Here is a 26,630-nt window from a genome sequence, read left to right as displayed (position 1 = left end):
TTGTGGGATTGTTTTCTTCTATATAAGGTCTTGGGATTCACAGTGCTAAATAGGGCTCCATTTCTGTAGGTTATCAAGTTTGCCTCACATAGTGCTAAACAGGCGGAGAAGGCAATGGCATCCCACTCCAGTACTCTTGCCTGGAAAATCCCATGGACGGAGGAGCCTGGTAGGCTGCAGTCCATGTGGTCGCTAAGAGTCGGACAGACTGAGTGACTTCACTTTCACTTTTCCCTTTCATGCATTGGAGAAGGAAATGGCAACCCACTCCAGTATTCTTGCCTGGAGAATCCCAGGGAAGAAGAACTAAAGAGCCTCTTGATGAAAGTGCAAGAGGAGAGTGAAAAAGTTTGCTTAAAGCTCAACATTCAGAAAACTAAGATCATGGCATCTGGTCCCATCACTTCATGGCGAATAGATGGGGAAACAGTGGAAACAGTGGCTGACTTTATTTTTCTGGGCTCCAAAATCACTGCTGATGGTGATTGCAGCCATGAAATTAAAAGACACTTACTCCTTGGAAGGAAAGTTATGATCAACCTAGACAGCATATTAAAAAGCACAGACATTACTTTGTCAACAAAGGTCAGTCTAGTCAAGGCTATGGTTTTTCCAGTAGTCATGTATGGATGTGAGAGTTGGACTCTAAAGAAAGCTGAGCACCAAAGAACTGATGCTTTTGAACTGTGGTGTTAGAGAAGACTTTTGAGAGTCTCTTGGACTGCAAGGAGATCCAACCAGTCCATCCTAAAGGAGATCAGTCCTGGGTGTTCATTGGAAGGACTGATGTTGAAGCTGAAACTCCAATACTTTGGCCACCTGATGTGAAGAGCTGACTCATTGGAAAAGACCCTGATTTTGGAAAGATTGAGGGCAGGAGGAGAAGGGGATGACAGAGGATGAGATGGTTGGATGGCATCACTGACTCAGTGGACATGGGTTTGGGTGGACTGTGGGAGTTGGTGATGGACAGGGAGGCCTGGCATGCTGCAGTTCATGGGGTCATAAAGAGTCTGACATGACTGAGCAACTGAACTGAACTGAACTAATATGCTCCATATTTCTTAATTAGCTCAAAACTGTTGTCAAATCTGATGAGATACATAACCTTCACTGGTTAACATGGGAGAAATGTCAAATCAGAAGCATTGATCAGCCTTCCTTAGGTTTTTTTTTAGGTAAAATGCATTTAATACAAATGTTTTAAAGATTGTGACCTCCAAAAGGATCCTGGGTTATCGTCAGTGCCCTTGCAGTTTGCATAATATTCAGCTCTATAAAAGAAAGGATAATTTGTAGATTTTCTTTCTACAGCAATGCAAATAAATTCTAATTAATGAAACAGAAAACCTAATAGGTTATGAATTTTGGGTTCTCTTGGGTATTAAGTAATTTTGCATCTCATCTAAAAACCTTATTCTAACAATTATTTATTGATTGTATCTGTGTATTTGTGTATATGTATGTTTGTGATTGCATATATGTAAATAAACTGAAGTGCTTTTTGAACCATTGTAACTTCTTGAGTTATAACTTTTTCAGTTTATTTTCTCTTACTAATCAATGAGTTGAATAAAATTGTTGAAATATGGTTATTTTATATATGTATGATAGTCATGGCTTCTTTATAATATACATTTTGTTTATTGTCGTAAAATACACATAAAATTTACTGCTTTAACCATTTTGTAGTGTAGGATACAATAGCATTGTTGTTGTTTAGTTGCTAAGCCATGTCTGACTCCTTTGTGACCCCAAGGACTGTAACCCACCAGGGATTTCTCAGGCAAGAATATTGGAGTGGGTTGCCATTTCCTTCTCCAGGGGATCTTCTTGACCCAGGGATTGAATCCTCATCTCTTGCATTAGCAGGAAGATTCTTTACTTCTGAGCCACCTGGGAAGCCCCATAAATATATTCAAAAATTTTGTATAGTCATTACCAGCATCTAGTTCCAGAAATTTTTCATCTGCAAAAGGAAATCTTCTGAAAATATTACCTTAACACAGTAAATATTTATTGAGCATTTTGTGTTTTATTTATTTATTGGCCAAGCACTATTGTAGATGTTGGGATACAAATGAATAAAACAAACCAAAACTCCTACTCTTATGTGGTTTACAATTTAACAGAGGAGGAGAAGTTAAACCAGTGAAAACTGTGTAGTATTTTAGACAGAGATAAGTGCTAAAGAGGAGTGGAAAAGGCACTTTTCAAGTGTCAGAATCAGGAGGTTGCAATGAAAAGGCTTCACCGAGAAAGTGATATTTGAGGAAATATCAAAAAACAAAGGGTATAAACCATGTGAATATTGAGGGTGGAGGAAGCCTTCTAGCCAAAAGCAAAATGAAGGGCAAAGGCCTGCAGTGAACAGTTCACTGGTGCATTAAGAAACAACAAAAGATTGGTATGAGAGGAATTATCAAGGAGGAGATAGTAGGAGACAATTTCAGAGTATAATGAGGTACTAGATTATAAGTGTAAATCATTTGTTTTTAATCTGAATTAGATGGGAAACCATTGGGGGACTCTAAGCAGAGAAATGATGTGATGTAACATATTTTTAAATAATTGTTTTGAAAGTTCTGTTCGAAAGAAGTCAAGTGAAACAAGGTCAATTTGAAGACTAAAGTGAAGCAAAGAGGTCAATTTGAAGACTATTTTAGTAATCTGGGTCAAATATACTGGTGTCATAGAGTAGCAGATAGAATAAGGTGAAGGAAATCAGCCTCTTTTAGATATAGTTTGAAGGTAGAGTCAAGAGGACTTGCTGGGACATCAATGTGGATTTGTGTAAGAACTAAAATACTTGGTTTCTATGATTGTGGTTTTCAGTCTGTTTGCCCTCTGATGGAGAAGGATAAGAGGCTTATGGAAGCTTCCTGATGGGAGAGACTGACTCGGGGGGAAACTGGGTCTTGTTCTGATGGCTGGGGCCAGGCTCAGTAAATCTTTAAGTCAATTTTCTGTTGATGGGTGAAGCTGTATTCCCTCCCTGTTATTTACCTGGGGCCAAACTATGATGGAGGTAATGAAGATAATGGTGACCTCCTTCAAAAGGTCCCATGCATGCACTGCTACACTCAGTGCCCCCAACTCTGCAGCAGGCCACCACCAACCCATGCCTCTGCTGGAGACTCCTGGACACTCCTGGGCAAGTCTGGGTCAGTCTCTTGTGTGGTCACTACTCCTTTCTCCTGGGTTCTGGTATGCACAAGGTTCTGTTTATGCCCTCCAAGAGTCTATTTCCCTAGTCCTGTGTAAGTTCTGGCAGCTCTATGGTGGGGTTAATGGCGACCTCTTCCAAGAGGGCTTATGCCATACCCAAGTCTGCTGCACCCGGAGCCCCTGCTCCTGTGGCAGTCTACTGCTGACCCATACCTCCACAGGAGATGCTCAAACACATTTCTGTCTCAGTGTCTGTGGGGTCTCTGGGTCCTGGTGCGCACAAGGTTTGTTTGAGCCCTCTGAGCATCTCTGATGGAAATGGGATTTGATTCTAAACGTGAATTCGCCCCTCCTGCAGTCTTGCTGGGGCTTTTCCTTTGCCCTTGAACGTGGGGTATCTCCTCAAAGTCACTCCAGTGCCGTGCAGCCGCTGCTCCAGTGCTGTGCTAAAGCAGCACTGATTCTGGAGCTCAGTCTGCCTCAAAGAGATCTCTGGACTCTGCCCTCTGCCCCGTGAATTAAAGACATTCTCTACCCAGGCCAGTGTGTGCAGGCCTAGTCCCAGCAAACTGAACTCAGGGGACCTTCCCTCCCACGCTGAGGGGGTGCGGTGTCCCACCTTCCCCTGCTGAAGACTACAGGGGACCCTCTGTTTTCTCTGTGCATCTCTCCCCTTCCCGGTTCTCTGTCTTGGGCCTTAGGAAGCATGACTATGAAGAAAGCTAGTGGAGGTGATGGAATTCCTGTTGAGCCATTTCAAATCCTAAAAGAGGATGCTATGAAAGTGCTGCATTCAATATGCCAGCAAATTTGGAAAACTCAGCAGTGGCCACAGGACTGGAAAAGGTCAGTTTTCATTTCAATCCCAAAGAAAGGCAATGCCAAAGAATGCTCAAACTACCGTACAATTGCACTCATCTCACATGCTAAAGTAATTCTCAAAATTCTCTAAGTAAGGCTTCAACAGTATGTGAACTGTGAACTTCAAGATGTTCAAGCTGGACTTAGAAAAGGCAGAGTAACCAGAGATTGAATTGACAACATCTGCTGGATCATTGAAAAAGCAAGAGAATTCCAGAAAAACATCTATTTCTGCATTAATGATTATGCCAAAGCCTTTGTGTGGACCACAACAAACTGGAAAATTCTGAAAAAGATGGGAATACCAGACCACCTGACCTGCCTCTTGAGAAACCTCTATGCAAGTCAGGAAGCAACAGTTAGAACTGGACATGGAACAACAGACTGGTTCCAAATAGGAAAGGAGTGTGTCAAGGCTTTATATTGTCACCCTGCTTATTTAACTTATATGCAGAGTATATCATGAGAAACACTGGGCTGGATGAAGCACAAGCTGGAATCAATATTGCTGGGAGAAATATCAATAACCTCAGATATGCAGATGACACCACCCTTATGGCAGAAAGTGAAGAAGAACTAAAGAGCCTCTTGATGAAAGTGAAAGAGGAGAGTGAAAAAGTTGGCTTAAAGCTCAACATTCAGAAAATATATGATCATGGCATCTGGTCCCATCACTTCATGGGAAATAGATGGGGAAACAGTGGAAACAGTGTCAGAGTTCATTTTTCTGGGCTCCAGAATCACTGCCGATGGTGACTGCAGCCATGAAATTGAAAGATGCTTACTTCTTGTAAGAAAAGTTGTGACCAACCTAGATAGCATGTTAAAAAGCAGAGACATCAAAAGAGACACAGAGAAGTAGAACAGTATTACGGACTCTATGGGAGAGGGAGAGGGCGAGGGCAGGATGATATGGGAGAATGGTATTGAAGCATATAAATTATCATATGTGAAATGAATCGCCAGTCCTGGTTCAATGCATGATACAGAGTGCTCGGGGCTGGTGCACCGGGATGACCCGGAGGGATGGGATGGGGAGGGAGGTGGAAGGGGGGTTCTGGAAGGGGAAAACATGTACACCCATGATGGATTCATGTTAATGTATGGCAAAACAAATACAATATTGTAAAGTTAGAAAATAAACTAATTTAAATTAAAAAAAAAAAAAAGAGACATTAGGTTGCCAACAAAGGTAAGGTTTATCTCACCAGTAGTGCATATCAGAAGACGATGGAATAGTATTTTCATAGTGCTGAGGGAAAATATCTCTGAACTTGGATTTCTTTGTCCAAACTATTTTTAAGGTATTTTACACAGACACAATAATCAAAATAGCCCACCACTAAGACAGATTAAAATAAGACCTCTCTTAAAAAGGAAACAAATTGACAGTATCCTTTAAACTTAGAATCACCTTTAAATGAAAAAGAAGCTATAATGTAAATCACTAGGATCTAAGGCATTTCTGTTTATTCAGGCACCATGCTGTGAATTATTTCCCTTCACTGCTAAGAGAAGCTAAGCATTCAGAATATTTATAACATAGGGTGTTAGGCAGATTTGTGTCTTCTCACTGATCAAGTTAAAACGAGTCTTAAGACAAATTTTTCTGTGGGATTGAAAGTAAATTTCCTATGCTATTGTTCTTGCCCTTTAATTTCCGTGATAAGAATTCTCTACATTTTATTTTTATTACCTATTTCAATGTAAACTTTCATGCTTGTTAAAATCATGGAACATTTAGAAAAGTATGGGAAGTAAGAATGTGTGATTAGTTTTTAAGATAACATTGACTGATTAATTAGACTTTTTGTGAATATTTCAGATTTAACTGAATGTCAAAACCAAAATACATTTGAAATGTATGTGTGGTGAAAAAGTTTTTTTATCAGAATTATCCTTTTCACCTCACATCAAGAAGATTCCAATATGATTTATATTTTTTGGAACTGTAGGTCAGAATTTTCTATTGTCTTTCAGAAGCATAAATAAAATGAATAAAATGTTTGTCTTTTAATCTCCCCACAGATTGTCATGGATCAGATTAAACTACAGGCACAAAAAATAACCCCAGGCAGAAGAAGTGGTATTCTACAAACAGAGGTGAGCAAAATATCTTAAAACATGTTAAAAAAGCTTAAAGGATTCTAAAAATAATAACAAATGTGTGCATACTTCACACGGTTTGGGATTAGAAGTGGGGATTCAAAGAAAGGTTAAAACTTAAGGTTCTTTTCTTCAGGAAAGGGATTGATATTGTGATTTACTTTAGAACATGTTACAAAATTTTAATAAAAATACTTATATTAGTTATTAGTAATTATTTAAATAACAAGAAGGACATATATACTTCTATATACTTTGTGTATATTCAAAATATATCTTAATAAATTTTTTAAAAATTCCTACATACAACTGTTTAATGTATTTTTCATGTATGTGCATATGTATGTAGCCCACCAGGCTTCTCTGTCCGGGGAATTCTCCAGGCAAAAATACTAGAGTGAGTTGCCATTCCCTTCTCCAGAGGATCTTCCCAAATCAGGGATCAAACCCAGGTTTCTTGCATTGTAGACAGATTTGTTATAGTCTGAGCCACCAGGGAAGCCCATGTATATGTTAAAGTATAAAACATTATTAGGAAACAAACACACTAAATTCATGATAGTGGTTGTCTCTGATGGGCGTCCTAACAAAATCAGATTTGGATTAGACATAAGGAGAATGCTTCCCCTTATACAGCAGAGCCTTAAGGCATCTTGTTATGTTAGAAGGACAGGGTCAAGTGCAGTGAAATAGCTCATTTCTCTGCCTATGAGTGATTGGTAAAAGGAAAGAAGAGAAAGAGAGGAGAGCAAAAAGACATCAGACTTGTGTTTCTGGAATTTTCATCTCCATGTTTCCATTGTTTGTTGAGGGTAGCATCTAGGAATATTAGATATGTTGAGGACAGGTTACACTATTCCAGGTTTACCTTTCAGTTCCCCAGTAGAAGGAGCTCTCAAAAGTTGCCTAGTACCAACTTGTAGCATGGTCATAATAAAGTGAACATGGTAGATCCTTTGGCTGGGCTGAAGCTGACCTTGATGTTTTTCCTTCCTAAGTGGCTCTTAATTCCTATATGGTGTGAATCTTGACTTACGAACTGTGGGGCTGCCATGACAAGCTCAGGTGATTCCAAAGCTGAGGCTGCAGTAGAGGATTTGGCAACTGGTGGAATGTAAAATGAGGCAATCTGAAAAACAGTTTGCAATTAGTAAAAAAGCTACACATGAGTACGGTATCACCCAACTATTAGCTATTTACTCTGATTAAATGAAAAATGCAACCACAAAAATATTTGTATATGAGTGTTTGTTGCAACTTCATTTGTAATAATAGAACCAAATATACTTTAATCAATGAATGGATAAACAAATAGTGATATATTCATATTTAACAAGGACAAGGAAAAAATTATTAGTATATCCAACCATTTAATGAGTCTCAAAATAATTGTGAGGAATGAAACAGAGTGGACAAAAAAGAATGGATAGTATGTTATTCAATTTATATAAAACTGTAGAAATTGGAAACAAATATAGAAAGAAATAAATATTTTCCTGAGGAATGGTTAGAGGATGTGATGAAGGAAGGATTATGAAAGGGCAAAAAAAAACTTTGAAGATAATGGTAATGTTTATTATTTCAGTCGTTGTGATGGTTACTTGGGTTTGTACAAATGTCACAACTTATCAAATTGTACAGTTAAATATGTAAAGTTTATTATACATCAGTTATATCTCAAAAAAGCTGCAAAAAATATTTAAAATGTGCTAAGCCTTTAACAAAGGGTGACAAGTTTTGTGTTTCACGTGCACTGTTGATGCATGGGTTCCAGTCCACTATGAGAATATATACCCATTCTGTCCTTTTTCTAGAGTTATTTCACTTGAGTGAATATAGATATAATAACAATGGGTATACTACCTGTATTTTAAAAGCATAATTAGCATAATTATGCTAATGACAAAAATGGAAAATAGATAAATCATATTAATCCTGTATCAAGTGTCAATAACCAGTGTTGATGAGTATCTGAAGTGGCTACTCTCACCAGTGCCAATGGTAATAACTTACTGGAAAATATTATGACAATGCTGATCACAATTCTAGAACTTTATGTTGCTGACTGACATTTGTAATTAGATTCATGAGATGATTAAGAATTTCATTGTAATTAAAATACAATAATGCTCATAGTAGTTTTGTGCACACTAGTAAAATGCTGGGGAAAACTCTGTAAAAGTAAATGATTGGTGGCATTTTTGATAAATTACATGTGCAACAGCATAATATGCAAGCAGAAAAAAATAGTATTTTAGAAAACATATAGTCCTTGTCCACATGAAGACTGTCTTCTAAAACTAGTAAACAGTATACATAAAAATACATTTTCAGATTTATTTGCAGTTGCAAAATTTAGATATATTCTACATTTATATAAATAATAAAGTAATTAAATTAATTATGTTGCATTCAGAACATGAAATGCAGCTAAAAGTAATGAGGTATATCTTTTACATTCATACTGATTTGCAAAGGTGACTGTGACATAATCAGTAATACACAAACACATTGACACTCAGACACAAAAACAACTCTCAAAATATTATGTCTGATGCTACTACCCTATTTTATATGTGTGTTTGAATGTGTGAAAGAGACAGGAAGAAGGGTCATATACTCACAGAAGAATATGCTATACATTTTTAATAACATTATCTGGGGAATTCTATAGGATTGTCAAAGTTTGGGAAAGTGTACTACAAAATTTCACTTTTAACTTAATATCTGTTACATTTTAAAAATAAAGTGCTTATATTATTTATAATTTAAAACATAGGGAAATAATTGGAAAAGAATATACTAGTCATCCTATTTGGCTTCATGAATATTTATTAATAAAGCAAAGTATATTATATTACTTCATTTCTGAAATACATTATATATACATGTCTATTAGTCAGCTTTCTCTAGTTTTCATGATATAATAACAAACTTTCCATTAGTAACACTTGTTTTCTGTGACTCTATTCAAGATGGTTTTCACCTCAGCACCCAGTATACAAAAATAAGCTTCTATTTGTGATCAGCCATTCTCATGGCAGAAGAATAGTACAAAAAATCTGGCAGAAATAGGTGAGGTTTCTTCAAGCATCTCTCAGAACCAGAACAAATCTTTACTGCACACTGTTTATTGGCTGACGGAGGTAAAAGATGACAGTGAGAGAAGGAAGTGATCTGTGACCCTGTACTGTGCCATGCTTATTTGCTCAGTAGTGTCCAATTCTTTGCAACCCCATGGACTGTAGCCCTCCAGGCTCCTCTGCCCATGGGGGATTGCACTGTAAGTAACAAGACAGTGAGTGGAAAAGTAGAATCATCTTATTGAAGGATGGACAGATCAAATGTTTCAAACAATAAAACAATGTACCACATTTAACAAATCATATATATATATGAAAAACATTTGCACAGGTTTTCTATCCTTTGTTGTTCAGTTGCTCAGTTGTGTCTGACTTTTGTGACCCCATGTACTGCAGCAGGCCTGGCTTCCCTGTCCTTCATTATCTCCCGGAGCTTGATCAAACCTATGTCTATTGAGTCAGTGATCCCATCCAACCATCTCATTCTCAGTCGCCCCCTTCTCCTCCTGCCTTCAATCTTTCCCAGCATCAGAGTCTTTTCCAATGAGTTGTCTCTTTGCATCAGGTGGCCAGAGTATTGGAGCTTCAGCTTCAGTATCAGTCCTTCCAATGAATATTTAGGACTGATTTCCTTTAGGATGGACTGGTTGCATCTCCTTGCAGTCCAAGATATTCTCAAGTGTCTTCTCCAAGCCACAGTTTGAAGGCATCAGTTCTTTGGTGCTCAGCCTTCCTTATGGTCCATCTCTCACATCCATACATGACTGCTGGAAAAGCCATAACTTTGACTATAGACCTTTGTCGGCAAAGTACTATCTCTGCTTTTTAATACACAGTCTAGGATTGTCATAGCTTTTCTTCCAAGGAGCAAGCAGCTCTTAATTTCATGGCTGAAGTCACCATTCACAGTGATTTTGGAGCTCATGAAAATAAAGTCTGTCATTGTTTCCCCATCTATTTGACATGAAGGGGTGGGACCTTAGGTCATAAAATAGGAAGTTTCAGCTTTTCATTCTGTTCATCTTTATTTATTTGTTAAAAATCTCCTACCATTAGCATGAATTAATTTGAGGATAATACATTTTCCCTTACTACCCTAATGAAAATACTAATTTCCCATGTACATTGCTCCTTTATTTCTCTTTTTTAGCATTTATGCCATGTGACATTCTATTTGCTTATCTGTTTAGCTATTGGTTTGTTTATATCTATATCTTTCCAGCTAGAATTTAAGCTGCATGAGTGTGGAGAATTTCTGTTTTGTTCAATACTCTATCAAGAATACTTTTTCGGCACATAACAGACATTCAATACATATTTTCTGGAGTGAAAAAATAGTAATAAATGCAATTTAAAAATTGATATAATCAGTAGGGAGGAAAACTGTTTTGTATCTTGGATTGACTCGAGTCAGGGAGTGATTGTGAAATAAATAATACTATTTTTTCTCTTTCAGTTTGCATTTCAAAGAACAGAGCAAGCTTCCTTAATAAAAATCTATTCCCATCTACCCACACCCCACCCCTACCTTTTCTCTCCTGTCTCTGATTACTCAGAGGATTAATCTTCTCTTCAGGTTGGTTGCCAAGTGATATGTCTCTGCAAGCTTTTTTTTCATCTCTCTCTCCTTTTCCTCCTCTCACTTCACTTGTTTGCTTTCCTTTATGTTTTTGTGTCAGGAAACAGCATCCTGTGGGCAGGTCTTTCCCCAAAGGGAGGGTAGTCATAAAGAGACATCATAGCTCAGTCTCCTTGTCCTCACCTCCTGGGAAGTCTGAGAAGTAATCTTGTTTGTGTATAGAAACACAATTATTTGTATGGCTATCTTGTATCCTGCGATGTGCCTTAACTCATTTTTTAGTTCTAGGATTGTTTTTTGGGGGGAGGTACATTCCTTGAGATTTTCTATGTAAACAATCATGACACCTGCAAATAGAGATGCTTTTATTTCTGATCTATATGCCTTTTTAAGGGGAAAAAAAAATGCATTTCTTGCGTATTGCACTAGATAAAAGAATTGGATGTGAATTAGCAACTGAACAACAACAATACTGGTATGACAAAATTGAGACGTGTTCCCTTCTCTTTTATATTCTAGAAGAGGCTTTGTATTACCGGGGTTAATTCTTTAAAAATTTGTTAGAATTCTCCATTGAATTCATCTAAGCCTGGATATTTCTTTTTTGGGGTATTTCAAAACTATAAAATGAATTTGTAATAAGTATTGGGCTGATTAAATTGATCAATTAAATTGATTAAATGATCAATTCCATGTTTGATAATTTATGCTAGTTTGTATTTGAGAAATTCTTGTAAGTTGTCAAATTTATGTGTGTAGAGTTGTTCATATTGTTGTTGTTTAATTGCTAAGTCATGTCTGTTTCTTTGCGACTCCGTGGACTATAGCCCACGGGGCTCCTCTGTCCTTGGGATTCTCCAGGCAAGAATATTGGAGTGGGTTTCCATTTCCTTCTTCAGGGGATCTTCCCAAACAGGGGATTGAACCAAGGGTCTCTAACCAAGGTCTATGCCTTCTCCCCACATGTCATAGTTTTCCTATGTTTATTTTGTACATAATTTAAGGATTTTTGTTTTACAGAGAGGGAGCAATAGGTAAAGTGCTTCTACTCTGTCTTCTTGGAAGCAGAAGTAAAAATGCAGTTCTATTAAAAAATAAAATTAAAAAGCTTTTCTATAAATATCAATATTTCCCTGCCTTTATCTGTGCTGTTTTTTATGCTTGAGATACATACCCTGTCATTCCTCTCTGGCACAGTGGCAAACTCGGTCATTCTTCATGACACAGCTCAAGAATTTCTATTTTGTTAAACCTCTAACCTCTGTTTCCCTGACTGCAGTCACTTCTGCAGCATATCGCTATGTAAACACACTTACCACAGTTTACTTAACTCCTTGTTTACTTCTTTTACAGAGAAGGGCTCATGCTTTTCTCATATTGTGTGGGGAAAAAAAGTGCCTGATAACACTATAAGAAAGCTGATGTATTTTAAATGAGTTAATGGATATAAGGTAAAGGTAATAGCAGATTTTAATTGGACATAAAGACTAGATATTTCTTTCAGAACATAGAGTTGAAACAATAGAAGCAATATATAAGCATGAGGAGGAAGAGACATAAATAGCTAATAGTTCAGTTTCATTTTATTGCTAATAAGTAGCTTCCTGAAAGATACAAAATAAGAGATATGGAAAATAAAGATACCTTTTATGTAAAATAAAATGTAATAATCCGGATTTTTCCACATCTGTACTAGTATTTCTACAAACTGATTTATCTATTTGGGATATGCACTTTAAGATCCTAATATCTCAGTTAAATCTAAAATTTCAACTGGAAATATTAATAGGAAATTTTGAAAACGGATGTTGTTACTGTTGTTTAGTCACTAAGTTGTGTTCAACTTTTTTGTAACCCCATGGACTGTAGCCTGCCAGGCTCTTCTGTCCATGGAATTCCCCAGGCAAGAATACTGGAGTGCATTGTATTTCCTTCTCTAGGGGATTTTGCCGACTCAAGGATAGAACCTGAGTCTCCTGTGTTGGCAGTCAGATTCTTTACCATCTGAGCCACCTAGAAAGCCTTGAAAAGAGATAACAAGACATTAATTGACATGCCCTTTAATGATGAGTTATCATTTGCTTAGACATTAAACAAATATTTATTTATACTAATCATATATTATTCTATTGTGCATCTAGCAGAATATCAATAGCAGCAGTAAAATATTAAACTAATATTAATTTACCTAGCTGTTGGTAAATGACAATTTGTGCTGATTTTGGAGGAAATGAAGGTTATTTAAACGATAGATTTCTTTTTTTTTTTAATTAGTTTATTTATCTATTTTTTAACTTTACAATATTGTATTTGTTTTGCCATACATTGACATGAATCCACCATGGGTGTACATGTGATTTCTTTAAAGCAGTCTAATTATCATCAGTGAAATGAAAAGCTCAAGGCTCTGTGTTTTTCTGAATCTTCCAAGTGATGCACTCATGTTTGCACACCATTTAATTAGACCACATTATGTTCCTCTATTGAGTGGGAGAATCCTGACATACTTTCAGTGAGCATTTTAATGAAGTGTTTTTTTAATTTAGTATTTTTGTAAAAGCTTTATTGAGATAAAATTCATATACCAAGCAATCACCTATTTTAACGTTAACAATTCATTGTTTTTTAGTATATTGACAGAGTTATGCAACAACCACCACAATCCAAATTTAAACATTTTAATGCTCTCCTAAAGAAATCCTAGACTCAGTGAAAAGTTCCCTATTCTACCCTAACCCATTCCTAGACAAACCCAAATTCACTTTCTGTCTTTATAAATTTGTTTATACTGGAGAGTCATACACATGGAATCATACAATATGTGGTCTTTTGTGACTGGCTTCTTTTACTTGGCATAATAATATCAAGATTCATTCATGTTACAGCATATATCAGTACTTCATTACTTTTATTGCTGTATAATATTATATTGTATGGGTCTCTACATCTTGTTTCTTCTTTCATCAGTTGATGCACATTTGGGTTGTTTCTAACTTTTGTCTGTTATAAATAATGCTGATGTGAACACTTGTTTACAAGTTTTTTGTAGACATAGTTTTTCACATCTCTAGGAGTACAATGCTGGGTCATACCGAGACTTTATGTTTAACCTTTTCAGGAACTGCCAGACTGTAGTTTAAAAGGCCTGCACTTTTTTACTTTCCTACTAACAGTGAATAAGGGTTCTAATTTCACCATATTTTTGTCAATATTATTATCTGTGTTTTTGATGATAGCATCATTATGGGTATAAAGTGGTATCTCCTTGTGGTTTGGGTATGCATTTCTCTGATGGCTAAATGTGGTAGGCTAAATAATGGTCTTCAAAAGACATCTGTGTCCTAATCCCTGGATCTTAGGTAGATATTACTTTATAGGGCAAAAGGGACTTTATAAATATAAGTTAATGATCTTCAGATAGGGAAATTATCCTGGATTATGTGGGAAGGACCAATGTAATTACAAGGGATCTTTTAAAAGGGAGCAAAAGGGTCAAAGTCAGAAAAAGGAGATGTGTCAACCAAACCAGAGGTTTAAAGGATGCCTTTGGAAGATGGAGGGAAGGGGATAGGAGCCAGGGTGGGCTCAAGGAACTAGAAAAGAGGGGAAAAAAATAAATATTTATCTTAAGTCTCCAGAAGAAATGCAGCCCTGCCACCACCTTGATTTTTGACTTTTGACCTCCAGAACTGTTAGAGAGACATTTGTATTTTTAAATCATTAAGTTTTGGGTTATTTGTTGTAACAGTAAGAAAAATCTGTTACAGACTTTAGCAATTGGAAGTCAGCTGTTACTGTAACAACTACTTAAATGAAGTTGCCTTTGAAATTGGGCATTGGGCAAAGGCTTGAATGATTTTAATGTGTATGGTATAAAAAAGTCTATATTGCCTTGAACTATGATAGTAAAATTATACATGTTAAACACTGTCCATGAGGACTTAGAATGAACTGAGAACATGGTGGAAAGACCTGTATTGCTTTGAGACTACCTCAACCATCATAAGCAGACTGTTGATTAAAAAAAAAAAAATACACTACCTAAGAGCTGTGAGTTCAGTTTTATTTGGGGCTTAATGAAGACTATAGCCTTGGAGACAGACTCTCCAATAGCTTTGAGGAACTGCCTACAGAGGTGAGAGGAAGGAGACAGTATATATATGATTTTGGTGAATGCAGTATGTGCAGTCAAGCATCCATCTCATTGGAAGGTTATTGCTAGTCATGAGGAGCAAATGTCTCTATTAATGATTTTAGTGCTTTTCTAGGTGTGTGAAAGAAATTGGGTATGAGAAATTATTAGATATGAGGAGGAAATTAAGTATGCAAGAAATTGGGTCTATAAAGTGTTTTTCTGAAACTATCTGAAGGTCTCTTCTCATATTTTTTCCCCCAGAGCACAGAATGCCTCATTCTTGGTCTCCTCCCTGAACTCCTTTCAGGATGTGTTGAGGGTCAGTGACTACAGTGGCTAGTGACCAAACCCTTGTGGAGCTGGATTGCGAGTGACATTCTTTTGTTGACAACACTTGGTAGAAATATTGCTGTTGAAAACACTGCTGGTGAGAGCATATTTAAGATAGTTGTTTAAAAGTCTATGACTATTAAGTCCAGTGTTTCTGAATTCCTCAGGGATAGTTTCTCTCACTTCATTTTGTTCCTTTAAGTGGGCCATACTTTCTTGTTTATTTGTATGTTGTGATTTTTTTTTAAAAAACTAGATATTTAAATACCATAATGTAGTAGCACTGGAAATCAGATTCTCCACTTTTTCTAAGATTTGCTGCTATTGTGGTTATTGAAAGCTGTAATAATCCATTTGTTTAATGATTTTTACTGTTTTCCGAGATTATATTCCTTGCGTGTTTTGGTCACTGAAGTGTGTTCATAGCTTATGTTCAGCTATTGTTTTGACAGATTCCTTGAATGCCAGGAACTAAAACAACAAACAAAACCTCCCTCTTCTCCCAGTCTTTGCAGATTAGTTCTGTGCTAGAGTGTTCCTTTAATACCTAGGTTACACTGAGCTTATGTAAAAGTTTACACTGAGCCTATGTAAAAGCCCAAGGAAAAAGCTTAGGGTTATCTCAGATGTTTTGGAGCATGTATTTTGCACTGGACATGCATGTGGCTTTATGAATTTCTTCATATTAGTGTGCTTTTGAATACCTTGCTTTCCCAAAGAACTCCCTGTTTTTCCTCCTAGGCATCAAGTGATCTATTGTGTGTCTCAGCTGTAATCTTTTGCTGCAGGGTGTGTCCATTTTAGAGTAGTTTTGAGCAATTTCCCTACTTTCCAGGCTTGAGTTAGTTCTTTAGATGAGACAGAGGCTAGTGCCTTGTGTCAGTCCTTCATGTAACCCCCGACAGGTTAAAACAGATATAAGCAGTAATATAAGAGTCAGGACGGCTTGCTCCCACCACAGCAGGGATTAAGATCTCACACTAGAAATGTAAGATTTCCATCGTCCAGATGGCTGCTGAGCCAGGGAGGTGGTGGGGGAAGGGCAAATAAAAGCACCACGAAGTTTTCCTACCATTTAAAGCTGTTTTTTCTTAATTTAACATTTATTTGGCTGCTGTAAACTTTTGATTGTCTTCCAGAGTTCTAATTAAGTTGGTTCCGGTAGTTGATCTGTTAGGGGACAGGAGCTCAGGAGTTCTAATTCACTGTTTTTGTTTTAATTGGAGGCTAATTACTTTACAATATTGTGGTGGTTTTTTCATACGTTTTGCCATACATTTTGCCATGGATGTACATGTGTTCCCCATCCTGACCCTCCCTGCCACCTCCCTCCCCATCCCATCCCTCAGGGTTATCCCAGTGCACCAGCCCTGAGCACCCTGCCTCATGCATCGAACCTGGACTGGAGATCTATTTCACATATGATAATATACATGTTTCAATGCTATTCTCTCAAATCATCCCACCCTCGCCTTCTCCCACAGAGTCCAAAAGTCTGTTCTTTACATCTGTGTCTCTTTTGCTATCTCACATATAGGGTCATTATTACCATCTTTCTAAATCCCGTATATATGTGTTAATATACTGTATTGTTTTTTTTCTTTTTTTTTTATTAGTTTATTTTCTATTTTTTAACTTTACAATATTGTATTTGTTTTGCCCTACATTGACATGAATCCACCATGGGTGTACATGTTTTCCCCCTCCAGAACCCTCCTTCCACCTCCCTCCCCATCCCATCCCTCGAGGTCATGCCGGTGCACCAGCCCCAAGTACCCTGTATCATGCATTGAACCTGGACTGGAGATTCGTTTCACATATGATAATTTACATGCTTCCATGCCATTCTCCCATATCATCCCGCCCTCGCCCTCTCCCATAGAGTCCATAATACTGTTCTATTTATCTGTGTCTCTTTTGATGTCTTGCATACAGGGTTATCTTTACCGATTGACTAAATACCATATATATGTGCTAGTATACTGTATTGGTATTTTTCTTTCTGGCTTACTTCACTCTGTATAATAGGCTCCAGTTTCATCCACCTCATTAGAACTGATTCGAATGTATTCTTTTTAATGGCTGAGTAATATTCCATTGTGTATGTGTACCACAGCTTTCTTATCCATTCGTCTGCCTACGGACAATCTAGGTTGCTTCCATGTCCTGGCTATTGTAAACAGTGCTGCGATGAACATTGGGGTACACGTGTCTCTTTCAATTCTGGTTTCCTCAGTGTGTGTGCCCAGCAGTGGGATTGCTGGGTCATATGGCAGTTTTATTTCCTGTTTTTTGAGGAATCTCCACACTGTTCTCCATAATGGCTGTACTAGTTTGCATTCCCACCAGCAGCGTAAGAGGGTTCCCTTTTCTCTACACCCTCTCCAGCATTTATTGTTTGTAGACTTTTTGATAGCAGCCATTCTAACTGGCATGAGATGGTGCCTCATTGTGGTTTTGATTTGCATTTCTCTGATAATGAGTGATGTTGAACATCTTTTCATGTGTTTATTAGCCATCTGTATGTCTTCTTTGGAGAAATGTCTGTTTAGTTCTTTGGCCCGTTTTTTGATTGGGTCATTTATTTTTCTGAAATTGAGCTGCAGGAGTTGCTTGTATATTTTTGAGATTAATTCTTTGTCAGTTGCATTGTTTGCTATTATTTTCTCCCATTCTGAACGCTGTCTTTTCACCTTGCTTACTGTTTCCTTCGTTGTGCAAAAGCTTTTAAGTTTAATTGGGTCCCATTTGTTTATTTTTGCTTTTATTTCCATTACTCTGGGAGGTGGGTCATAGAGGATCCTGCTGTGATTTATGTTGGAGAGTGTTTTGCCTTGTTTTCTTCTAGGAATTTTATAGTTTCTGGTTTTACGTTTAGATCTTTAATCCATTTTGAGTTTATTTTTGTGTGTGGTGTTAGAAAGTGTTCTAGTTTCATTCTTTTACAAGTGATTGACCAGTTTTCCCAGCACCACTTGTTAAAGAGATTGTCTTTTGTCCATTGTATATTCTTGCTTCCTTTGTCAAAGATAAGGTGTCCATAGGTGTGTGGATTTATCTCTGGGCTTTCTTTTTTGTTCTATTGATCTATGTTTCTGTCTGTGTGCCAGTACCATACTGTCTTGATGACTGTAGCTTTGTAGTAGAGCCTGAAGTCAGGCAGGTTGATTCCTCCAGTTCCATTCTTCTTTCTCAAAATTGCTTTTGCTATTCAAGGTTTTTTGTATTTCCATACAAATTGTGAAATTATTTGTTCTATCACACTTCAAATTTTAGTTTAGAGTAAGTTACCGTGGGCTCTTCCTGGGTGGCTCAGTGGTAAATAATCCAAATAATCCCCATGCCAATGCTGGAAATGCAGGTTCAATTCCTGGGTGAGGAAGATCCCCTGGAGAAGGAAATGGTAACCCACTCCAGTATTCTTTCCTGGGTAATCCCAACAGAGGAGCCTAGCCGGCTGCAGTTCATGGGGTCACAAAAAAGTTGGGCACCACTTAGTGACTAAACAACAACAAGAAACAACAAAAACATTACCCTGATGATTAAGGATGTTTTTCTAGAAATTTTGTGTTATGTATTTATGTCTTATTATCCATTTGACTTAGCTTTTATGTATGATGCAAAATATGGATCAAAGTTTGATCTTTTGCATATGAATATTCTATTGTTCCAGTATGGTTACAGCAGGCAGGTAGCTAGATATGAGCAGAGAAATGCAGGCAAGGGCCAGGTGGCAAGAAATCATACATCTTGTAAGTAGTGGGGATCCATGAGCAAAGAAAAGCAAGAATCTCTAGATTTACAGAAAACTATACATTTGAGCTGATAAGTGTCCTGGACGCAGACAAAGAAAGGTGGAAAAAGGTGGGAACCTCCTGGATCGGAATGTAACCTGTTGCTCATTATGCTCTCATTACAAGAACATTAGCCTTGAAGATAAAAAGTACCCATCATGCACCTATGCCAGCTAAACAAGGACAAAAATCCCTCTTTCCCTTGGGAAGATGGAGCTGGGATGAAAATCAAAGGTAAAACCTCCAAACTCCTCCTTCCCCAGTGAATATTCCGCCCCTTCATTTGCATACCCTTCATAACCAGGAGATAGTGGAGGACAGAGGAGCCTGGTGTGCTACAGTCAAGAGGTCTCAAACAGTTTCAGACAAGACTGAACAGCAACAACATAACCAGCTTGCCAAAGAAACCCAGGGCAGCAGCTACTGGCCTGTCTGCCTGTCTTTCCCTCTGAGAGCATTGTTTGTTGTTAGGTTATTTTGTCGCTAAGTCATGTCTGACTCGTTTGTGATCCCATGGACTGTAGCCTGCCAGACTCCTCTATCCATGGGATTTTCCAGGAAAGAATACTGGAGTGGGTTGCCATTTCCTTCTCCAGAGGATCTTCCTAACCCAGGGATCGAAACCACATCTCCCGCATTGCAGGTGGACTTTACTACTGAGCCTCCAGGGAAGCTTCTGAGAGCATATTCTTGCTGAAATAAAGTTTCATTTAATTTCTTAACCTCCCTGTTTCATCTTCAAATTTTTTCCATGACGAGGTAAGAACCTTAAATTCACTGAGAACAGTAACATTTGTTGAAAAAACCTATGCTTTCTCTACTGAGAAAACTGAGTGAAAACTAGAGATTTCTCACTTGCCACATTCGTCAATATATAGATATCCTCTCATTTTCAACACTGCCCACAAAAGTGGTACAATTATTGCAGTTGATGAACCTACACTGACACATCGTTATCACTCAGAGTTCATAGTCTACGTTAGAGTTTTTTCTTGTTATTGTACATTATGTGGGTTTATACAAATTTATGATGTGTATATGGTAACCCACTCCAGTATTCTTGCCTAGAGAATTCCGTAGACAGAGGAGCCTGGCAGTCTATAGTCCATGGGGTGGCAAAGAGTCGGACACAACTAAGCGACTGTCACTCACATTCACCGTTAGAGAGTCATTTCACTGCCTTAAAAACCCTTTCCTTTTTCAAAGTTGTTTTGGTTTTTCTAGGTTATTTGTATTTCCGTTTTAATTTGTAAATCAGCTTGTAAATTTTAATAGAAGTGTCTGCTGAGATTTTGACTCAGGTTGGTTCATCTGTATGTCAATTAAGGGAAAATTTATATGTAAACAGTATTGAATATTTTTGACTCATAGATATGGCATGTCTCTTCATATACATGTATTACCCTTAAGGTCTCTCAGCAAAGTTTTGCAGATTTTAGTGTATAGGTTTATACATATATCTTTGTTAGATCGATTTCTGTTTCATATTTTTGATGCTGTTGTAAAAGATTTGATTTTATAATCTTAATTTTTAGTTGTTAGTTGCTAGTATGTGTGCACAGATGCTCAGTCATGTCCAACTCTTTGCAACCCCATGGACAGTAGCCTGCCAGGCACTTCTGTCCTTGGGATTCTATCGGCAAGAATACTAGTTGTTACTGTTGTTGTTTAATCGCTAAATCCTATTTGACTCTTTGCGACCCCATGGGCTGTAGCCCACCAGGCTCTCTGTCCTAGGAATGTCCCAGGCAAGAATACTGGAGTGAGTTGCCATTTTCTCCTCCAGGGGATCTTCCTGAACCAGGGATCAAACCCATGTCTCTTACATCTCCTACAGTGGCTAGTGGATTCTTTACCACTAGCACCACCTGGGGAGCCCTAGTTCCTAGTATATAGATATACAATAACTTCTGTGTATTGATCTTGCATCTTAAAATTTTGCTAAATTGACTTATTAATTCTAGTAACATTCTTGTAGTTTTCATATGATTTGCTACAAAAATAATTAGGTCATCTACAAATGGCAACCCACTCTAGTATTCTTGCCTGGAGAATCCCACGGACAGATGCCTGGTGGGCTACAGTCCATGGGGTTGTAAAGAGTCGAACACGACTTAGCAACGGAGCATGCACACATGCCAATAAAGGCATTTTCAATTCTTCATTTATAATTTCTTTCTTCTTTTTTCTCCTTCCCTCTCCCACCTCCTTTTGTTTTCTGGTCTTATTTCACTGGCGGTATTATTTATTTTAATTGAAAGGACAGACCCAAATGTATCCTATGTGTATACAGCATGGATATGCATCCCTACTGGGGTTCCAAAGGAAACGAAAACATAGCCACAAAATAAGTATTGTGATCCTTTAAGAATATAAAAATTGGTAGGGAGAGGGGATTTGGATTTTTACTTTTTAAAGCATTTGGAACTTGTGTGTATAGTCAAAACCAGAAAAAAATCTTCTTTTTCAATGATCATACATTTTGGGAGAAATGTGTTCTTATATATAAATTTCCAGCCTCAGACAACTCCTTACTCTCTGCTGTTTCTCACAATCATCTCCTTCTTGTACTATTTCATTAGTCTCCCAACTAGTCTTCCTGTTTCCATTCATTACAATTTATAGTTTTCTCCATGACAGCATCTAGAGAAATCCTTTCAAAATGTCAGTGAGATCATGTTACCCTCTTTAAACTACTTCAGTGGCCTTCCTTTTCACTTACAGTAAAATCCAGTGGCCTTACAATAGCCATTAAAAGGCTGTATATGTTCTGGCTTTCACAGTTTCTGACTATGTCTCCTACCACTTCCCTTTTCTTAGTTGCTCTGTTTCAGGTGTTCAGTTTCTGTCTCAGTTGTTTGTTGGATATAACATTAACAATGCCACATCAAGGTCTTTGCGTTTGCTATGCTTCTTCCTTGGAATGCTTTTTACCCCGATATTTCTTGCTCTATGATTACACATGTTTTTTTCAAATACTGCCTCATCTGAGGCCATACCTAACTACACAGTTTGAAACATACCTTTCTCCATTTATTTAACCCTGTTTGCTTCTTTCTGTTTTCTGTGTTGCAGTATTTACTCCCTGTATTGCTTTATTTATATTTATTTTTTATTGTATGTCTCCCCACAACTAGAGTATATGTTGTATGATAGTAGGGATGGTGTTTTGTTTACTGCTGTATATCCCTGGTCCTTAGAATAATGCCTGATGTAGAGAGGCTTTAAATATATGTTACTTATTAATTGAAGTATAGTTAATTTACAATGTTATGTTAGTTTCAAGTATATAGCAAAGTGATTCAGTTATACACATATGTATTATATTCATTATATATACATAAAAGAGTTGAAGTTTATATAATCAGAGAAAATTTAATGAAGCCTTTTTATATAATTATAGTTATAAATAAAAAAATACACCAACTAAAAAAGATTCTCCTATTTTTTGTGTTTTTCTACAGTTACTTCTGAAGCTTAGAATTAGTTATATGTCAAAACTAGGAGGATACTCCACTGTTACACATTTCAGTGTGATGTTAATTAAAATGGACATTATATATAACATTTTCCTATTCAAACTATTGACTCTAGCTGTCTCTGTACTAAACCATACAAAGATAAATTTAAAAATTCAGCTAGACACAAACAAAAATAGTAAAAAGCAGACACAGTTTTGTCCTTTATTTTTAAGTATCATTTTCCTTACCATCTACATCAACCTATTATCTTTTTTTGTTGGCAAGGACTTTGTCTTATTCTCATTTCTGCATACATGTTCTATGTATCAACTTACTTATTCCTCTGTGCCTGGAAGAGTATTTTGCATTTTAATATTTCAGTAGACAGATATTTTGTTTCTAAATCCACAGATAGATTTCTGTGGTACACAGAATTGATGTATGATGAAGCCAATAATGAACTATCTCAGCATGTACAATATATCAATAGCCTCATGACAGTTAGATTAAGTCAAATTAATACCAAAATAGACTATGATACATTGGTTTTTCAATAGTAGTTCATCTTCTCATAAATAGGAACTCTACTATTCAGTGTAGATAATATTTAGCACCCTTTCAGTTTGCAAATTCAAGTGACATATAGATGAAGCCTATGGTAATACCTGAAAGAGAAAACTTAATCATATTACCTGTTTTGTGACAGTGGACCTGTTTAGGAAACATCAACATAAGTGGTAAAAAGCTATTAGAAATTTTCTTTTGCTGAAGTGATAAAATTTATGCCTTTAAGTTTGAGATATGAAAGTCCAAAGTTCAGTTTTCAGCAGAAATTAATTTTTCACATTCTGGCATCAAGAATACACTTAGTCTTGATATCTATCTGTGATAAGAGGGAAAGCCACAAAACAAAGACAAGCTCTAGAATAATTTAAAAGATTTGGTCTCTGATCTCCCAAATACTTGAGGGAACAGAAATAGAGATACTGTTATGAAAAGCCCTGTCGTATTTAGAAAAAAATTACTTCCACTTTATCATTTAGATACCTTCAGGAACAACTAGTATAAGACTGTTTTCATAAACTTAATTGTTGTGTAAAATAACTAACAGTAAATTCAGTGTTTGCCAACAAAGGTCCGTCTAGTCAAGGCTATAGTTTTTCCAGTAGTCATGTATGGATGTTGAAAGTTAGACTATAAAGAAAGCTGAGCATCGAAGAATTGATGGCTTTTGCACTGTGGTGCTGGAGAAGACCCTTGAGAGTCCCTTGGACTGCAAGGAGATCCATCCAGTCCATCCTAAAGGAAATCAGTCCTGAATATTCATTGGAAGGACTGATGCTGAAGCTGAAACTCCAATACGTTGGCCACCTGATGCGAAGAGCTGACTCATTTGAAAAGACCCTATGCTGAGCAAGATTGAAGGTGGGAGGAGAGGGAAAGACAGAGGATGAGATGGTTGGATGGCATCACTGACTTGATGGACATGAGTTTGAGTAAACTCTGGGAGTTGGTGATGGACAGGGAGGCCTGGCGTGCTGCAGTCCATGGGGTCACAAAGAGTTGGACATGATTGAGTGACTGAACTGAATTGAAATTCAGTGTCTCTCACTCTTTTCCTCAGTAACTATTTTGGTTCTGTCTCTTTCCACATATTGATTTCAAAGTGAGATTGTTATTAAGATCAGGGAGTCAGCCCCAAGCTTCAGATTAATTCATTACAATGAAAGAAAATGGACAAAAGGTAATTTAAAGGTTATTTCTAGAAGATAAACGGAGTAATTGTCACAGTTTTCCAGAAGACCTTTTATCACATCCCATTGGTCCTCACTGGCTCCATTCCTAACACAGTTTTGTTTAGCATTGAAGATTAGCATCCTTCATCCTGAAGATTCTATTTTTCCAAGTTCCAAATCCATTAATAAATCAGAAGCCCATCTTTTCTAGCAAATGGAATTTGGAATATTAGATGAATGTACTATGTGTTAGTGTATGTTGTATTTGGACTCACTTGCTCTAGTGGTTGGAAGCATATTTAGGCCCATAAACTTCAACTTTCCCACCTCCATCTCTGCATACCATACACCTTGCTAGTTGTTCTGAAGAAATCAGCAACCCTTTTTAACCTGTGTTTCCAGTTAAAAATAGAAAGAATGTGGTTTGCAATGGGAGATACAATGTAGCCTTGCCCTCTTGTGCTTTCTTTGCCCAGTTAACAATTCTATGTTCTATAATAACGATGAAGAAAAAAAGAGGTAATTGTAACTAGTTTCTTTTTTTTTAAGTGCTGCTTTGATAATTACAGATAATTTTTCTACAGTGCTAGCATTACCAGAGGTTTTGGCTATAGGTGATCTCAGAAGTTCCATTTGTTGATGCTACTTGCAACACATTTTTTGCTAATTTGTTCTAATCACTTAATGTTTGAGGGCCAGCAGTCATTGGTTATGCAAAAGCAGAGGAAGAATGCCTAGGGAGAGTAGGGAAGCTGAGAAAGAATGCCGTGTTACGATTGATATATTTCTGTTTTTAATATCACATTTTTAAAGTTAATTATTTCCACTTTGTTAAGGACAAGTAAGTTGAGGTTGTAACTCTAATGCTAGAAGGAGAAGAAACGCTCTACATGGCTCTTAGACCAGAGTACTGTACTCCAGCCTAATACGCACATCATATGTTATAGCCACGCTGTCCCTATTGCTAATGGTTATTCTTTTTTCTGTGATAACTTTTGATTTCTGCTCTAAGTCCTATCAGATTGCTCAGGGCTCTATCTGCCTAGCTTTTGCTTGGTTTCTTCTTACTGGAGACTGTTGTCATTTAGTCACTAAGTTGTGTTCAACTCTTTTGCAACCCTGTGGACTATAGCCCGTCAGGCTCCTTGGTCCATGAGATTTCCTAAGCAAGAATAATGGAGTGAGTTGTCATTTCCTACTCCACGGGGTCTTCCCAATGACCCAGGGATCAAATCCGCACCTCCTGCCTTGCAAGCGGATTCTTTACTGCTGAGCCAACTGGGAAGCCACAGGAGACTGTACCTGATTCCTAAGTCATAGTGACTGTGTTAGCCAACTGTGGTCTTGTCTTACTCTGGATCGATAAATAGCATTCTGGCATCCAGGAAGCAAACCCTGTCACCATGCTTTCAGTCTTCTAAAATTCTTTTTTGTGTTCCTACTAATTAAGGAAATTTTGGGGATATAGGCATCATGAAGCAGGTTGAAATTTCTTCATAATTGTAGATTCTGGAAATTATACATGTCAAATGATGCCTGTAAAATGAAGATAGAGTAATTTCTCTGGAAATATCTATTCTTAATTCTACCCCCTTCCTTTCTGGTCCAAAGTTTAAGTCACAGAATAGTTTGTGGCTGAGATTGTATTGTATGTGTTGTATGTATTTAAAATAGTTCCATGCATTTGCAGGGTTATAAATGTAGGTACTAGGTCTAATGTACCTAGTTAAGAAACCGGATAAAGTCACAGTCAGCTCTAAAAACGTCCATTTTTTTTTTTTTTTGGTCGAAATCACAAATATAATCTTACCAGTATATCTAAATCCTCTAGGAGCTTTAATACTACTTTTGATTTGGTGTACTTAAGATGTTACCGGCTACTATTCAAATAAATCCTAGAATTTAGTAGTTTATCCTTCTAGAAGTTTATTTCTTTCTCATGTTATATCCCCAAAAATGTGTTCAGTGGGCAGCCGTGCATGAGGCAATCAAAAAATCCAGGCTCTTTCCATTTTATTGTGATGCCATTCATATATGGTCATGGATAATTCTAGTTAGAGAAGTGAATTCATAACATCCTTGTGTTTCTTTCCTTTTTCACCTAGATGTGTCACACTTCTGGTCCCTCATATATTTTTGGAAGAATATAGTCCCAGGAGAAATAAAGGCTTAAACATGTAGTTCCTGAAGGGGCAGCCTCTTTCCAGAAACTAATCTCTTCTGTGAAGACATGACATGACATCTATGTGTTCTTAGTCATGTCCAACTCTTTGCAACTCCATGAACCTGTAGCCCAGTTGGCTCCTGTGTCCATGAGATTTTCCAGGCAGGGATACTGGAGTGGGGTGTCATTTCCAAATCCAGATCTTCTGACCCA

General features: G+C 37.2%; 1 protein-coding gene across 3 annotated transcripts in view; it reads left to right on the top strand.

Moving 5' to 3' along the window:
• The window catches only part of XIRP2 (xin actin binding repeat containing 2), a 712,110-nt gene that overhangs the window by 33,001 nt on the left and 652,479 nt on the right, over window positions 1-26,630 (top strand). For all 3 annotated transcript variants that reach the window (XM_081582634.1, XM_081582632.1, XM_081582630.1), the window contains exon 2: window positions 6,058-6,132. Coding sequence is in view for 2 of the 3 variants with exons in the window: in XM_081582632.1 (XP_081438758.1) it covers window positions 6,064-6,132 (69 nt within the window). In the remaining variant the exon portion in view is untranslated. The remainder of the gene's footprint in view (window positions 1-6,057; window positions 6,133-26,630) is intronic.

The sequence above is a fragment of the Giraffa tippelskirchi genome, chromosome 3 (genome assembly GCF_054371585.1).
Source record: "Giraffa tippelskirchi isolate mGirTip1 chromosome 3, T2T-mGirTip1v1.2.pri, whole genome shotgun sequence".
In the NCBI taxonomy this organism is placed as follows: Eukaryota; Metazoa; Chordata; class Mammalia; order Artiodactyla; family Giraffidae; genus Giraffa; species Giraffa tippelskirchi.
This window is presented reverse-complemented; position numbering and strand designations above follow the sequence as displayed.